This window comes from Panthera pardus, unplaced genomic scaffold, assembly GCF_024362965.1.
Source record: "Panthera pardus isolate Hobbes unplaced genomic scaffold, ASM2436296v1 HiC_scaffold_3, whole genome shotgun sequence".
In the NCBI taxonomy this organism is placed as follows: domain Eukaryota; kingdom Metazoa; phylum Chordata; class Mammalia; order Carnivora; family Felidae; genus Panthera; species Panthera pardus.
The window spans coordinates 30,919,017-30,934,561 of NW_026526876.1; the positions used below are offsets into that span (position 1 = coordinate 30,919,017).

Sequence of the window (15,545 nt, forward strand, 5' to 3'; positions counted from 1 at the left end):
GTCCTCTGGGAGGAGGTCCCGTGTCCTCTCAGGTTGCAGCTCAGGGCCCAGATTTCCTGGGAAGGGATTCGGAGGCACCAGCCACAGGGCACCTGAAAGCAGCACAGGGTCAGGGAATGGATGAAAAGTTCCAGAGGAAGAGAACGGGGGAATGGGAAGTCTAAATGCAGTCGCTGGGGCCCTTCTTCGGAGAGCTGGTTCAGTAGCTGTGTGGCAGGCCTGGCGACCCACAGGGTTACTCCTGATGGTTCAACAGAACCATCCGGCCACTGGCCCAAAAAGGGAGATGTGGGACAGGGCAGGGCCAGGGCCCTCCCTCAGGGGAGCCATTGCTGACCTGGCTCAAAGCAGTGCTCTGCTCTGCTCTCAGCCTGGAAGCCAGGGACAGGCCCCTGGGCCAAGGTGCCCCAGTGTTGGCCCAGAAGCCAGCTGCTCCTCTTACACAGAGTGAACCTGGGTCAGTACCAACTCCTCACCGGCGGATGGGAAAAGTCAGGGGAAAAGAGCCCAGTTCTGCCCTGAAAGGAGAAACCTTGCCAAAGGAAAGTATTCAAAGGCTGCCTCCACGGACTGGTCACGAGGGGCTTTCCTGCAGGGCCCTGTGGCCCTGGGAGAGGCTGCTCCAGCCTGGGTCACAGACTCTGTTCCACTGCCACCTGCTGACCAGAGGAATGCCAGGGCAGAGAGGTTTGGTTCAGCTGCTTCCTTTATTAGAAACAAGTGAGATGTAACCAGTGGAACTACAATGCGTTTGGTACTTCCCCGCCCTGGAAACGGATGCCCCTCCCACAGCCCAGAGAAAAGCCCAGACAAAAGTGAAGCTTCCCCCTTCCCTGTTCCCAGATTCGGCACCTTGCCTGCAGTTAGTATTTTTGAGTTTAATTGAATGAGACCGTCTCACACAGCCTCCTGGAGCACAGCCTGTTGGTGGGCCTGCCTTTGCTTTGCGGTGGGGCAAAACCGAAGACGACTCTGGTTCTAGGGCAGGCAGGCCAGGCCACAAGAAGGCTGACCCTGGGTGGGTCGGCACCGGCCAGGGATGTGGCCTCCTGCCCCCTCTCCTAGCCCAACAGTCAGGCCCTCTCCCTCTCCCAGACTGCAGCTCTGTGAAGCTACCCAGGCCTTTGGGTATCTTTTCCGTTGGTTAAATGCTGGTCATCTTTGGGCAAAGAATTCAGACCACAGGGACCCCCACCCCTAGGCTTCAGTGAGCAGCAAGTGAGGGGGGCCATGACAGTTACATGAGAATTGCAGGCAAGGCCTGAATTTCCCACAAACCTGGGTTTTGAGGTGGCTTGGTGTGGGCCAGCCTTCAAACCAAACGTTAGCATCTTTGAAAGTAGGCATGTGGGGGGGAAACAACCCTAGGTACACCTCCATCCGGAACTGAGGCTTCCTTTCTAACCAGCTTTCTCCCCTACAAAGAGGTCGGAGGCCATGGGAATGTGCGAGGGGATCAAATGTAGAGTCAATCCAAAAGCAGGAAGCAAACGTCTGGAAACATGGAGTCCAAAAGCCCAGGGTGGCAGCAGGGTGAGGGCCATCCCTGGGAGAACTTCCAACAACGGCTGCCTGAAGCAGGTCCGAGGTGATGAGCTTGGAGCCCCCACCATCCTGCAAGGCTCCTCGTGAAGAGCCCTGAACCCCAAACAATGCTTCTCTCTGAGCTCTCTGACCAGAAGTCCTGGAAGGGGTTGAGTGAAGAACGTGGGATCTGTCTGGACAAAAAGAGAGACGAACAGCAGGCACCAAGCCGACTCCCACAGACCCGGGAGGCAGTGTGGAGGGCTGGGCAGGGTTCCTACCATGCAGAGTCCAAGGAGCAGGCCACATGGTTTTGCAGGGAGACACGGAGGCCTTTCCCGGAGATCTGTTTCTTCTATAGCAGCCAGGGACTCAGAGTTTCCATTCCAGAACCGGGTTAGCCAAAGCAAAGCTCACTCCAGGGGCTGTTGTGCACCCCAACTTTCAGCGGGCAGCTTGGACCGGGACCTGGCCCAGAGCTGCCCAGGCTTACGACGGGGAACCTTTCCAAGTTCCGGGTCCTGCCCAAGGTAAGAACGAGTCGGGCACTTTGTTCTTTGATATCCTCAGGTGCTCGCACAGGATGAGCTGCTCTGGGACTTGGGGCGCTTTGTGTCTGATGTCTGTGAGGCTGTAAAGGCAAGCCCCGGTCTCTCCGACTCCTCCCGTCTGCGGAATGCAGTGCACATCGTGCTAAGAACAGCAGCTTCTTTGGTCTGGGTATCTTGGAGTCAAGGAGTCAAAAGTCAGCCACGATCGCTGGTGCATGCAGTGGGCAGCACAGGGGCAACGAGGAGAAGGGAGGCCCCTAGAGGCCGCTGACAAAAATGCAACACATCGGAGCGGCGGCAGCAGTTTGCACAGCGGGCAGCGCAGGTGGCGCGGCCCCCAGCCCAAGCACACGATCTCCTCCAGCTCTGGGGACCCTGCCCGGCTAGCCTCTGGCAAACCTCGCCGGAACCCACAGCCTGAAACTCGGCTCCGTTAGCCTGCAGAGCATGGCCTCCTGGCTAAGGCTTCCTTCCCCCTACAAGAAGCCGAGAAGTGCAAGCAGCCAGGAAACCGGCCCACACCACCTCCCGTTTACTTCCTCCTAGAGCAGTTACACAGGCCTGGATGTGGGCTGCTGGCAACTCCACAGCCCAGTCCTCCCCAGGCTACCTGACTGAGCACAACTGAGGAAAGCCTGCACAGCCTCGTGACCCGAGGCTCCATCGCCCTTGGGGAAACTGGCAGCATCAACAGCCATCACCACTACCACAAAAATCCCCAACACATCATCAGAGAAAACCAGATTCAGACAATGGTGACACAAGATCATTTCTGCTGTCAAAATCCAGATCGGTGTCCAGCCACCGCTCCTTGCTACGACTTGCAGGTTGTGCGTCTTGGAAAGGAGCACGAGAGCTGGCTAATGGACTGGAAGGCACAGGCCACGGGCTGGTGGCTGAAGGGCTCTGGGTATCGGCCCCACGCCATCCTTGGCCAGACACCCTAGGGTGGTCAGGGTGCTGGCTCTTCGCTCTAAGATGAGCCGAGCAAGGATTGCACTGGTATGGTCTCCACAAGGTCCCAGATGCTACAAGGAGGTCAAAGGTCCCCTTCAAACTGCCAGTCACCCCAGGCAGTGGAAAATCAATCTCACAGGGGACTCATCCGTATAAAGTTGGCAACAGCTGGCTAAAGAGCCCTTTAAAATCAGTTGGCAGGATGACTTTCCACAGGGAGCAGAGCGAAGGGGGAAGAAGGGACTCCATAAAAGAAATCTGTTTCCACAGATGGTCCCCGCTGCCCAGTTTCAGAATGCAGAAAAGAACCAGCCCCTGCAGGACAGCCTCTGAGTAGGGACAGCCCCACCCAGGACTCCACCTGCAGCCCTGGGAGTTCTGAGCCCTCCTCATGGTCAGCACAGTCCCTCCACCTTACCCTGCCTTCTCGAAGATCAGCATTTCAGCCCATCCAGAAGGGAGACCGGTTAAGATTCCCCACATCCTCTTTCTCCTGCTCCCCTAAGAAAAGTCAATGCCTGCTTTTCAGAACGAAACAATTCACTGTACCAGTATGTGTTTGTCTGGCACTGTCCTTGCATTCTAATTTTGAGGAATGATCTGGATTCAGTTTTTCATTAGAGACCGAGCATCCTTGTACATTTGGAACATGAAAGATATTTAAAATATTTATATATATATAATATATATATATATACTTTTATTATTCACCCGTTAACTCCATAATATGCCAATCACGAGCTAGTTTTCAGCAGTTACATTCCCTTGATCACGGCTGCGTAAGGATGTGATTAATTGGAAAACAGGGAGACCAGAGACACGGCCAGAGGTGACATCGCGCAGCCTACGCCATCGTAATGCAATACAATTGTCAAGTTCAGCGGCGGTTTGGTAAAGCCGGTTCAGTTCTGTTCCCTTTGCCAGGGATTCTCACGTTTGTGAAAGTTGGACCGACAAGTGGTGGGGTTCCATTTTCTGGTTTGAATTCTCAGTGGCTTTATCCAGAATCTCACTGGCAACTGATTACTGTAACACCAGCCCAACCTAGGAGAGCCAACAGGGAGAGGCAGGGTTGAGTTGACAGCCATCCAAAGTCTGCCCCATTTTCCCACCCGATTCAGAAGGTCCAAGGGACTGGATCTGCACAGTGCCGCCAGGAGCCGGGAGCCCTCACTCAACTTCCACGAGGGGCTTCGTACATCACCCAGCTCCTTCAAGGAAAGCAACCGCCAGCAACCTGAGCCACACTCGTCATGAGGCCTCCCTCCAGCTGGTCTGTCACGCATTCTGTAAGTGCTGAGGACACCATAGCCCCGGACTGCCCTCTGGAGCCATCAGAGGAAGGGCTGAGGGTCATGCGGGGAATGAGGGCAGTAGCCCAGCACAGGAGACGCCTCAGATCCTCTGACTCTAACCCTCCCAGCTGACCTCGGACAGCTCGACCTGTGGTTCCCTGAAGCGGTCCCGAATGCCCTGCCTCCAGCCAGCCGAGGCGGCTCATCTCGTGGGGAGAGAAGCTGGAGACAGGGTTCCTGCTTTTGTATGGCTCTGGGGCCTGTCCCCTCTGCCACCTTCACACCTGCTGCAGAAAGGGGAATGTGGACTCTGCCGGTCTGGCCCTCAGAGGGAGGAGACTTTCCAGGGCCCGGAACGCCAGCTGACAAGGGCCCAGTCCCGTGGCCCCGTCCTGCTGAAGGAGCGGACGTACCTTCTCTGCCCCCATGCTGGGGCACTTCCAGTTGTAAAGGTAATACTGCAAGTTGCCGTCCCCTATGCCAAACTTGAGCTTCTCCAGAAAGGTTTTGTTCTCCATGAGATCCAGGGCATTGAACACGTCAAACCCTTTCTGCACAGCAGGGAAAAACAAGAACAGGTGAAGAGAGATCAAAGCTGCCTCGCCCTCCTGCCTCCATCATGTCAAAGCCATATGGCACAGGTGGCCAGGACAGCAATCTCCCTTCAGAAGCTCTAACTGCATCCACGTTAAATCCAGACTCCAGCCGGCACCCGCTCTCCATCGGAGGCGCTCAGGACACTCAGAACGCCACCACGCCCGGCCTCTCCTCACTGGCCCTCCGAGTGCACACTCGTGTACTCGGCGTCCGGGTCACTGCTCCTGCTTCCCCCAAACACTAGTCATTGGCACCGTCTTCTCTGGAGACCAAGCCCGGAAGCCCTTCCTCTGAGAAGTTGGCTCCTAGCAGCTGCTCAGCACTCCTGTCTCCCCCTTACTCCCCAGACACCTCAACTACTAGGCCTCAGTGTGCACCCTGTGACTTTAGGGCCGCTGATACACTGCTAGAGAAAGACGCTTCCTAAATCTCACCAAGTTGACCAGAAGTTCTCACGGGGCACAGACTAGACTGGCCACCATCTGGCCGGCCCACGGGGGCCGCTCTCAGTTGGGGCGGGACCCACGACGAAGGACTGACTGACGCTGACCTCTTCGGGTCTTTTTTCTTTCTTTTTTTTTTTTTTTTTTTAAAAGCCTGGGCCCCTCCCCCCACGTGCTACAGTCAGCCACTCCAATGACTCACCACGACAGGGACCAATCTCCCCATTGCCATGCTGGGGAAGTTGTAAGGAGAACCCCTTTACTCCCGGAGCAGGCCTGGCTGTTCAGGCTCCTTGGGAGCGTCTCCCGTGAGAACGAAACTCACTGAAGTAAATCAGGAGTTCAGTGCCTTCACTTCATGTGGGTCCTCCTAGTTTTGAGCCGCTGGCTGAGGAGTGGTGGGCCCCTTCCTAAGCAGAGCGGGAGGCCAGCTGTGCTCACCACTGCTCCCACTGCCCTTCCCCACACGTGTCCAGGCCCTCCAGTCCGCTCACCATTTTGGCGAGAACAAGGGCGTCGCTCATGAGGTCTAGAAGAGGGGTCTGGGTGTGGACGTTGTAGAAAGAATAAGCAGCCTTTAGACTCTTGTGGGTTGGGTGATTCATAATGGTGGAGGGAAGTGTATAAAAGCTCAGGAAATCTGTCACTTCACCGTTTGCATTCTGCAGGGAAAACAATAAAAGGCAACGTCACGCACGCGCGGTGATCCTGCAGCCTGGGAACAGTGTTTCCTATTGCTTCCGCACCACCCGCAGGCAGCTCTGCCCCCTCAGAACAATGGGGGCACACCGAAACAGCATGTGCAGGCAGGAGACAACACGCTGCCGAGGGCACCCGAGGACAGAGCCGGGAGCAAGAGGCAGGCCGGACCAGGGGCTGACCCTGCTGAGCTCTCGCCCTGCCTGCAAACTGTCAGGGACCTCAGGCGGCTCACGCTCCCCCAGACGGTGTCCCTGATGCCTGGCCCGCACCACCTCAAGCCGGACGGCCAGGGAAACGAAGGCTTACCTGAAGAAAAGGGACCAGTTCTCTTCTACTGTGTCACCAGTGGGGACTGGGGGTTGGGATAAAGGAAAGAAGGGCCCGTGCCAAGTCCAGAGGGCACCATTTTAGCAAGTACAAGCTACAACTTCCATTCTTCAGGGAGGACCAAGCAAGGAGGGCCAAGGAAGTCTAGGATGCCAACACCGCCATCAACCGGCTGGGTCTTCAGTCACCGAGTGTGAGAAACCTAGCCACTCGAGGAGGATGCCTCACCCGGGCCCAGAACACCCCTCCCCACTCACCTCCACCACAAAAGTGTCGATGATATTCTCCTGGGGGTAGAACCAGTGCTCCACTTCCTCCTGGCTCATGACCGGTGTGAGGTGGAACTGCTTCAGGTACCTGGTGAGGAGCTGGTGCACTACTGGAATGTCCTTTTTTTCCATTGGTCGCAGTCCAGCTGTCTTGGGAGTCTGGAATGAAGAAAGACGACACAGTTATCAGCTGTGCCGTGAGCATCTTGGCTCCCTCTCAAGTCCTGCAGGAACCGAAAACTTCACAGTCTCCTTTCCTACCCCAGCCCTGGATCCATCCACCCAGGTGCTCAAGAGACAATCCTCAGTCACCCCTGGCGATGGCCCCTCGCTCACGGCCCCACTGCACTCAGGCCCGAGTCCTGCCTTGTCGGGGTCTCTGGCCCTCTCCCTCCTAGTGAAGGCTACCCTCTCTGGCTGAGGCTATCGCTTTGATCGCTCATCCATATGGCCTGGCCACCTGCTTAAGGAAACACAACCCATCACGCCCCTCCCTTGCTCTCAACTCCCTAACACGGAGCACAAGACAGTCCACCCTCTGGATCAGCTGGCAGTTCTGACTGTCCTGTCGTTCCAGCCCAGTGGTTCTTAATGGGGGCAACTGTGCCCCCGGAGGACATCTGACAATACTCTGAGACATTTTCAGTTGGCACAAGGGGGAGGGGCACTACTGGCATCTAGTGGGCAGGAGCCAGGGAAGCTGCTAAACATCTTACAATGAACAAGCCACTCCCCATGACAAAAAATGACCCAGCCCCAAATGTCACCAGTGCTGTGACAGAGCAAAACCCTCATGGATGTGCTGGGGAAGGCCCAGCCCAGTGTTACCCATCAGCCTAGTGGAGCCTTTCTTGGCTCCTTTCCTCCGAACCCTCGCCATCTCCCACTGAACTGTAGCTGATCTCCTCCTGGGCTGGTCTCTCTCCGGCAGACTTAGAGCATGTCACAGACCAGCTTCCAGTCTAGGCCCGGTGGAGCCCGTGGGCCCAGCAGAGTCCACAGCAGACGCCTGCTTTGTCTGTCTGTTCGGACCCTGCACCAGTAGGGCCTCCAGCAGGGCCTGCTGCAAGTTAAACCCTGAAGAAAAGCACCAAACTCCTGGGAGTTCATCTTAAATCAGGATCCCACCCCACAGCTGCTTTTTCTTAAGGAAGGCTTCAGTGGAATGAAGCCATGTGATGCTCCGGAGTAAATACTGGTGCCGACAGAACATCCCCAAAGGCCCAACACACAAAGGTGGGGTCAGCCAAGTCTGAAAGCCGGGGGGAGTTACAGTTTCTGTATCTGGGGGACTGCCTGATACAACTGCTTCCCTGTGTAGAAACTGCTTCTGAAAGAGTTCGAGGATCTCTCCCCACCCAAATTCTCGCTAACCCTGAGGTCTCCAGAGAACACTCACTGACCTCGTTTCTACATGGTGGCTCCCACAAGGACACCTCCAATCCTGCACTGAAAGGGCCTCTCACCCACAGGTGGGGAGATCCAGAGACACCTTCTAGCTACGACACCCCTGTAAGAATGCTCTTTGCCTGCCTAAAACTCAAGACAAGTCTGTCATAATAACAGAAAGACTTCCATCACAGTCCTCCCAAATCTGATCTTTGGGGCAGTATCTAACTGTGCTACACCGTCTCTCAAATCTGGACACTGTCGACCCGGGGCCAGTGCGAGAGGAGCCCAATTCCAGGGTGATTACGCCAGTCTGGTGGCTGACGAATCCAGGCGGGTGCCCCTCTGGTCTGCAGGTGCCCAGTGGCTCTGCTGCCACGGAATGGAATAGCTCTGTGGGAAGACACGTGGCCTTCAGAGTGGGGGGGGGGGGGGGGGATCCTGAAACCACGCACAACTGGGGAGCAAGGAGCAGCATTTCTTTCATTGAGAAACTAGGTAACCTGAGACCCAGAGCAGAAAACCAGCTCACTCAAGGCTGCCTAGTCCTTCACCAGCCAAATTTGGATCGAGATGGGGGTTGGGGGGGGGGGGGTGTGCAGAGGGGCTGGGATTAGAAATTGAGGCTTACAGGGGCGCCTGGGTGGCTCAGTCGGTTGAGCGTCCGACTTCAGCTCAGGTCATGATCTCACAGTTCATGGGTTTTGAGCCCCACATCGGGCTCTGTGCTGACTGCTCAGAGCCTGGAGCCTGCTTCAGATTCTGTGTCTCCCTCTCTCTTTGCCCCTCTCCTGCTCATGCTCTGTCTCTCTCTCAAAAATAAACATAAAGAAAGAAAGGAAGGAAGGAAGGAAGGAAGGAAGGAAGGAAGGAAGGAAGGAAGGAAGGAAGAAAGGAAGGACGAACTCGAGGCTTCCCTCACAGGCTGGGGTCACCCCTCCTTTCCCTGCCCACCAGATGCTCTAGAGCGTATTCATACTGGGCTCTGGGCTGCGCTGCAGGTCAGTGAGTAGATTCATCTTGCTCTTTATACTTCGCTAAGGCTAAAATCACAGAGGATAGATGTTCTCTGAGCTCATCAACAGATGACAGGGAAGCTAGCCCAGGTGCAGACACAGGAGAACTGAGAAAGCAAAACTAAAATAAAACCCTTGCTACAGACAACAGAAACAGCAGAGGCAGGAGGGTTGGAATCCAGAAACGACGAAGTGGGTCACTTTTCTGATGAGCTCCCGCTCCCAACACCCCGCCAAAGCCGTGCTGCGTTCCTGCCCAGGGCCAGGATCTCCTCGGCCTCTCTTGCCCCTGCCCAGCGCCCCAGGGCACCACTGGCCTCTGGCAGTCGGTAGAGCTTCATGGTACGCTGCATGGTCATATTTCTGCTCAGGTGGGAGAACTTCACTTCAATCAGCTTCCGAGGGTTTAGGGACCGATGCCAGTACCTGTAGGGACACAAATGTCCGGTCCTCAGAGGATTCTGGCAAGTCCCAAGGAGGGCGATGGGATGGAGCTCTCCAGATGGCCAGCAGGTGGCGTGAGAGACCCGTCAAGGCCCCATAAGCGCCAGTGGCGGCGCTGGGCACGCCAACATCCCCCCACCAGTAAGAGCAGACCTGCCACAGCTCTTCCCGGATTTCCTATCTGTCTTTCCTGATTTCAAAAGCCACTTCTCTGTTACAGCAGTTGTCTGGGAAGAGCCACCGTCACTTGTGGAATGAAGTCCATGGAAAGCCTTCTAGGTCTCGGAATGTTTATCCTCCTCCTCCCTCCTCTACTGCCTTCGCCTGCTGTTTCTCTTCTGAATTTGAGGCAGAGACTGTCCCTGGGTCACACGGGGATCCGACATGTCTCTTTGGCCCACATAATATTCAAAACAAAATTGTGCCAACCACCGAACACCTCTGGACATTTACCATCAAAATCCAGACTTGGGCTGGTCCTTAAAAACTAAAGCAAATCCCCAGCGGACTGCCCTCCCTTCTCCAAAAGGCAGGAATCAGTGGGAGCCGAGAATGGCTAAGCCCTCTGGACAGGGCACCCGCTCTCCTGTCTGTGCCCACAACCTCCCCCTTCACTCTTCCGTGCTCCCTACCTGGCTTCCGTGGGCGCCCACCTGCCACCTTATCAGACAGGAGACATGCTCTGGGGCGGGCACCAACTTAGCGCCGGCGCTGCGAGTCTGAAGCACGAGCTCCTCAGCTGGAGTGGGCACGCCCAGACTTCGAGCGCCCTGTAAGAGATCTTTACCTGCAGGTGCCAACAGGCTTTGGTAATACCACGCCGGCAGTGTAAACAGCTTGGAAGATGCCCTCCAGGTGAACTCGCCGGGTTATCTCCCGGATCAGGACCGGAGCCACCCTCTTGGAGCGCAGCTTCTTGTGGACACACAGGAAGTTGATCTCCACCATCTTCTTCTCTCTGGAGAGAAAGGGAGAACTCCCAGTGACCAGGCTTTTAATGGGGAAGATACTCCCTCAAGCTCCTGGAGCCACCGTGTAGGGAGGGGGGCCTTCAGCTCAGGCACGTGTCCTGCCACCACCTGCACCCGACAGCTGGTACGTGGAGTCCCTCGACCCCGCCGCTGCTCTGCGGCACCAGGCAAGGAACCCACTCCCTTCAAGCAGACCGCGCTTTCCATGGGAGGTGGGGCTCAAGCAAACCCCTTTATCTGAAGGCACCGCCAGGATCTACCTCATGGATCCCCAATAGCAGGATGCCCACCTTTAGCTGGCAGGGCACCTCAGAGTAAGTCAAGGGCTATCCGGGAATTTCAAGGGTTCTGACTCCCACTAGAATCCGAGGCCTGTAAGCCCAGAAGACTGCAGCAGATAGTTCTGATGTTTCCAGGGAAAATATGAAGAGCAGAGCTCGGAGGTCCCGTGAGGGTGTGGATGTTGAGTCACACTGGCTCCGGCCTGTTTCTGAAGCTGTTCAAGTGCACCACCACGTGACGGGTGCAAGCGCAAACACTGAGTCCCTGTGCAGGTAGCACGCTGGTCCTCAGGGTGGACCCCGTTCAGCCCAGGGCACAAATGAGAGAACCAGCAACAACTCAGAGCAAAAGACACGGTTCCTATGATGAATTTCTATCCCCAGGACCTGAGTTCCCTCCCTTCAAGGGATCTTCACCCTTCCTTTTGTGGAAGGTACGTGTATCTTTTCTTCCCTCGCTCCCAGACCAAGCAGGATGGTGGGGATGTGGGGCGCAGGGGGTGGTGCTGGTGCTTACGTGTCATAGATGTGGATGTTTGCTGGGATGGCACTGATGAACCCGACCAGTTTCCGACTTGAGACCACTCGAACCCCGCAGTGCCACTGGGGGAGCCAGCCAGGCGGCCGGAGAGCCCTAGAAGAGAGACAGAGGCCATGGTGCTGCTGACCAGTGGGCTGGGCAGGCTGCTTGGGCTCCAGAGCTGAGTCTGTTCTAAGCTCCTGCTACACCTCCCTGGGGGTAACCAGCTAAATTCTCCACAGGGCCAAGCCCTCCGGGACACACATGGGATTGAGCCAGAGCCCCTTCCTGCAGCTCGGCCCATTTGGCTTACTTACCCACCCAATCCAAGCTGTCACACTAAGGACTTCGCACCCGATCCAATTTCTTTGTGCTCACTCACCATGACAGCTTACGCTGGAGGACGGGCCTCACTGGCTCAGACTCCAGTGGGTCCTGTGGTTGGGAGCAGATCACAGAGAACCCAGAGCTCTGGTCTCCACCTGTCCCCCGGACACCATCACCCCCTCTTTCTGCCTGCCCAGTCTTCCCTTTTCAGGCAGTCATCCCTCTCCATTTCAGCCTCAGGCCTCTACATTCCTGGATACTAAACACGGCCCCAGGAGGCTGGATGGCTCAGCCGGGCAAGGCCATTTTCATATAACCGGGCATGCTCAGCAACTGGATAGAAAAGGACCTTTCTTTCTTTTGAAATCTCAGTAGGTCTCGTCCCTCCTTCCCTTCTTACACAAAGTCACCACACAACACACCAATCTCTTCTGGGTACTGATGCCACAAAGGCCTCCCTCCCCCAGTCATTCTACCTCAAATAAGGTTTGGATTCTTAGCTCCACTGAAAGCAACCCTCTCTCCTTCAGATGTGGGGATTCAAACTAGACACACTAGCTTGCGTCTGAAGGCTGGTTCTTAGCAGGGATGAGAAAGTGGGCCCGCTGCGGTGGCCCTGCCCCACGCCCACCCGAGCCAGGAAGCCCTCACAGCTCACCACAGCAGAAAGTCCGGGGAGTAGTCGAACCGGAACATATTGTCATCATCCTCCACGTAGTTCTCATTCAGGAGGCCATAGAGTTCTTTCAGCTGCAGACAGACAAGGGGCGGCCTCAGAACCACTCTGCCCGACGTCCTGGGGCTCAAAGCTTTTCGGAGGAACAAGGTAAACTATCGAAAACCACGTTTCATCTCATAAACCCTTTTCACTCCAGGCATGGCACGGACTCTTTTGGAACAAGCACCCCAGCTGTACTAGGAAACTGAGCCACGGAGAAGCAGAGCGGCCGTGACCCAAGTACACAGAGGGGCAGGGCAAGAATGTCAGTGTCAGCCAACTAACCAGCCACGGCGTCGTTACGACAGGGAACAGATGAAAAGAGGAACGAGACAAATGAACACATGGCAGAAGGGTATTACTCTAGGGAGCTACAGAGCTTAACTCTCCACCTGCCCGAGAAGCCGAGGGCTATTTAATGGGGCATCTCAGGCAGGCCCCAGAGGTAAAAGACAGGGGACCGGGGTGGGAGAGGGGTGTGTCTGCTCCGACCTGCTTTGATTGGCTCTCAACAGAGTCCTTGAGAAAGTCTTGAGTAGTAGCTGTCTCCGTATGACAGCAGGGCTCACTCAAAGTGGCACTCGATCCACACTGCGGGCTGCCCAGGCCTACTCACCACACCACGGTCCCCCAGGTCCAAGGCATCCCAGGTGAAGCCCTGGGGCAGGGTGTAGGGCTCCTGGCGGATGTTGTCTTTGTCAGGCTCCACGGGGCCATGGGTGTTCACCACTTCTCCTGGAAGAAGAGCGCAGAGCCTCACCCTCTGTCTCCCGGGGGAGGCAAGCGGGGGCTCAGCTTAGACATCGACCGCAGCAAATTCCTCCTGTCCCCAGGAGCCCTCCATCTGAAGAACACTCTGTGCTTGGCAACTGCAGACCATCTTTCCAGCTACCCTTCGTCCCCAACTGAGAGCCAACTCGTGGCAAAGCTTCAGAATAATCACTAAGATCCAAGGTGCTTGGTTTTTTGGAAATTCTTTTAAATCTCCCTTCGGTTACTAAATGACAAACATTTATCTTGACTAATTTGGCTTCCTGCCTCCCGGCTGGTGTAAAAACAACTCTCATGGTCCTGGCTCAGGCCCATCAACCTGGATGGATTTATAAGGAGTTGCAACAAGGCTGCTTTTGTGTCGACAGCAACAATGTACCGGGCCCACTGCTGAACCAGATGATGGCATCGAGGCGCCAGGCTCAATCTTGGCCCTGCCAGCCTTGGCTGTCAGCAACGTGGGCCAGTTAACTGCTGCCGCCAACTTGGCCCCTCAGTGTTTACAGAGTCCTGCGAGTATCTTTAGGCTCAATCACTGAATCCACACAACGCTGCCAGGAAGTTACCCTTGACATGACATCCCCACTCTGGACGGACACCCCTCCTCTGTGGAGTGTGTGGAGAGCGCTTGGGGGTGTCAGACGATACAGGCCTGATACCCGCACGCAGCCCAAATGGACTCATGTGAGACACCTGAACAAATCGACCACTTAATTTTGGCCCTTGGAATTATTTAGTGTCTACAATTCATAGCTCATTCATAGTCACAATTCATAGCTCATTCATAGTCACAACTGGAAGAAGGCAACGTTTATCGTGCTTTGAAAACTGAGCCTTCAGAAGGGACCCACACTGCTTGCTCCCAGCATCAGGCTCTGTACACACTAGGCACTCGATTTGGGCTTTTCCTGACTTTCAGACCCCTGGCCCAAACATGTCATTCTAATGTGTAACAGGCAGCTGCAGACCCTCCCTGGTCACGGACCCATGGGGCAGGGATAGCGGAAACGGCCAGCTCAGGCTATGAGCTGAGGACAACACTGTTTGGGACTGACCATCTAACTTTCTCTCACTCAACACATTTCGTGAACAACACCCTGCTTCGGATGTCGCGCACTGGGATACGGCAGGGAAAAGACAAGGTCCCTGTTCCCACGAGATGTCCCATCTTCTGGTGAATATTTCATAAACAAATCATTACCAACATGCTAAGAGTCACAAACTGGAAAGCACAAGCAACAGCGAGGACACATAGCAAGGAAGCGTCCAGCTACCTCCTATTTACATCAGGCTCCCCAGTAGGTTTGCTTGGGAAAGAGGTTATATTTTTCTACCCTAGTTTAGAAACTGGCCTTCTGATTTATTCATAAAGTGGCCCTTGTGAATTAATTGAATATAAGTCAATCTAATTCTAATTCACCACCATGCAAAATTTTGGGAGGCTACAAAGTTGAGGGCTAGACCCTTGGAAAGTACTAAGATTTCTACGCTAGTCTTGTTGAGGTGCTGGTTGATGTTCCCGGCCTTCTATTGAATTTATACCCTTTCCAAAATACATTTAACTCCAGAAACTTTATTTATTTGCGGGAGAGCACAAATTGGGGACAGGGGCAGAGGGAGAGAGAGAATCCCAAGCAGGCTTCACGCCCAGCACAGAGCCCAATGTGGGACCCTGGGATCATGACCTGAGATCATGATCTCAAGAGTTGGGACACTCAACCAACTGAGCGATCCAGGTGCCCCTAACTTCAGAATCTTTTTATTTTTTTCTAAATGATTTCCATGGACAAGATAGTGGTGGTCTTCCCACTGTACTACAATAATCTCAAGGCTAAATCTTTTCAGGGGTACCTGGGTGACTTAGTCAGTTAAGCATCCGATTTTTTTTTTAATGTTTATTTATTTTGAGAGAGAGAGAAAAAGAAAGAGAATGAATGAGCATGCCCGTGCAAGAAGGGGAGGGGCAGAGAGAGGGAGAAAGAACCCTAAGCAGGCTCCCCGTGCTGTCAGCACAGAGCCCGATGGAGGGCTTGAACTCAAGAACCGTGAGATCATGGGGCACCTGGGTGGCTCAGTTGGTTGAGCGTCCAACTCCTGATTTCAGCTCAGGTCATGATCTCATGGGTTTCATGGGCTCGAACCCCACATCGGGCTCTGTGCTGACTCTACAGAGCCTGCTTGGGATATCCGTCCTCTCTCTCCATCCCTCCACAGCTCAAGCTCTGTCTCTCTCAAAATAAATTAAAAACAAAACAAAAAACTTTGAAATAAGTAAAAAAAAAAAAAAAAAAAAAAAGAACCATGAGATCAAGACCTGAACCAAATTCAAGAGTCAGACGCTTAACCAAATGAACCACTCAGGCACCCCAAGTGTCTGACTCTTGATCTTGGGTCATGAGTTCAAGCCCCGCACTGAGCTCCATACTGAGTGTGGAGCTTACTT

At 54.7% G+C, this 15,545-nt stretch overlaps 1 protein-coding gene across 1 annotated transcript in view; it reads right to left on the reverse strand.

Annotated features, from left to right (window-relative positions):
- Window positions 1-3,712: 3,712 nt before the first annotated feature.
- NMT1 (N-myristoyltransferase 1) overlaps window positions 3,713-15,545 on the reverse strand; it is a 30,582-nt gene continuing 18,749 nt past the window's right edge. Inside the window, exons 4-12 of the mRNA XM_019434783.2 lie at window positions 12,948-13,066; window positions 12,272-12,363; window positions 11,284-11,400; window positions 10,302-10,472; window positions 9,388-9,496; window positions 6,654-6,824; window positions 5,862-6,029; window positions 4,741-4,878; window positions 3,713-4,076 (exon numbers count right to left, since the gene is read on the reverse strand). Of these exons, the coding sequence (XP_019290328.1) occupies window positions 4,056-4,076; window positions 4,741-4,878; window positions 5,862-6,029; window positions 6,654-6,824; window positions 9,388-9,496; window positions 10,302-10,472; window positions 11,284-11,400; window positions 12,272-12,363; window positions 12,948-13,066 (1,106 nt within the window). The 3' untranslated portion in view covers window positions 3,713-4,055. The remainder of the gene's footprint in view (window positions 4,077-4,740; window positions 4,879-5,861; window positions 6,030-6,653; window positions 6,825-9,387; window positions 9,497-10,301; window positions 10,473-11,283; window positions 11,401-12,271; window positions 12,364-12,947; window positions 13,067-15,545) is intronic.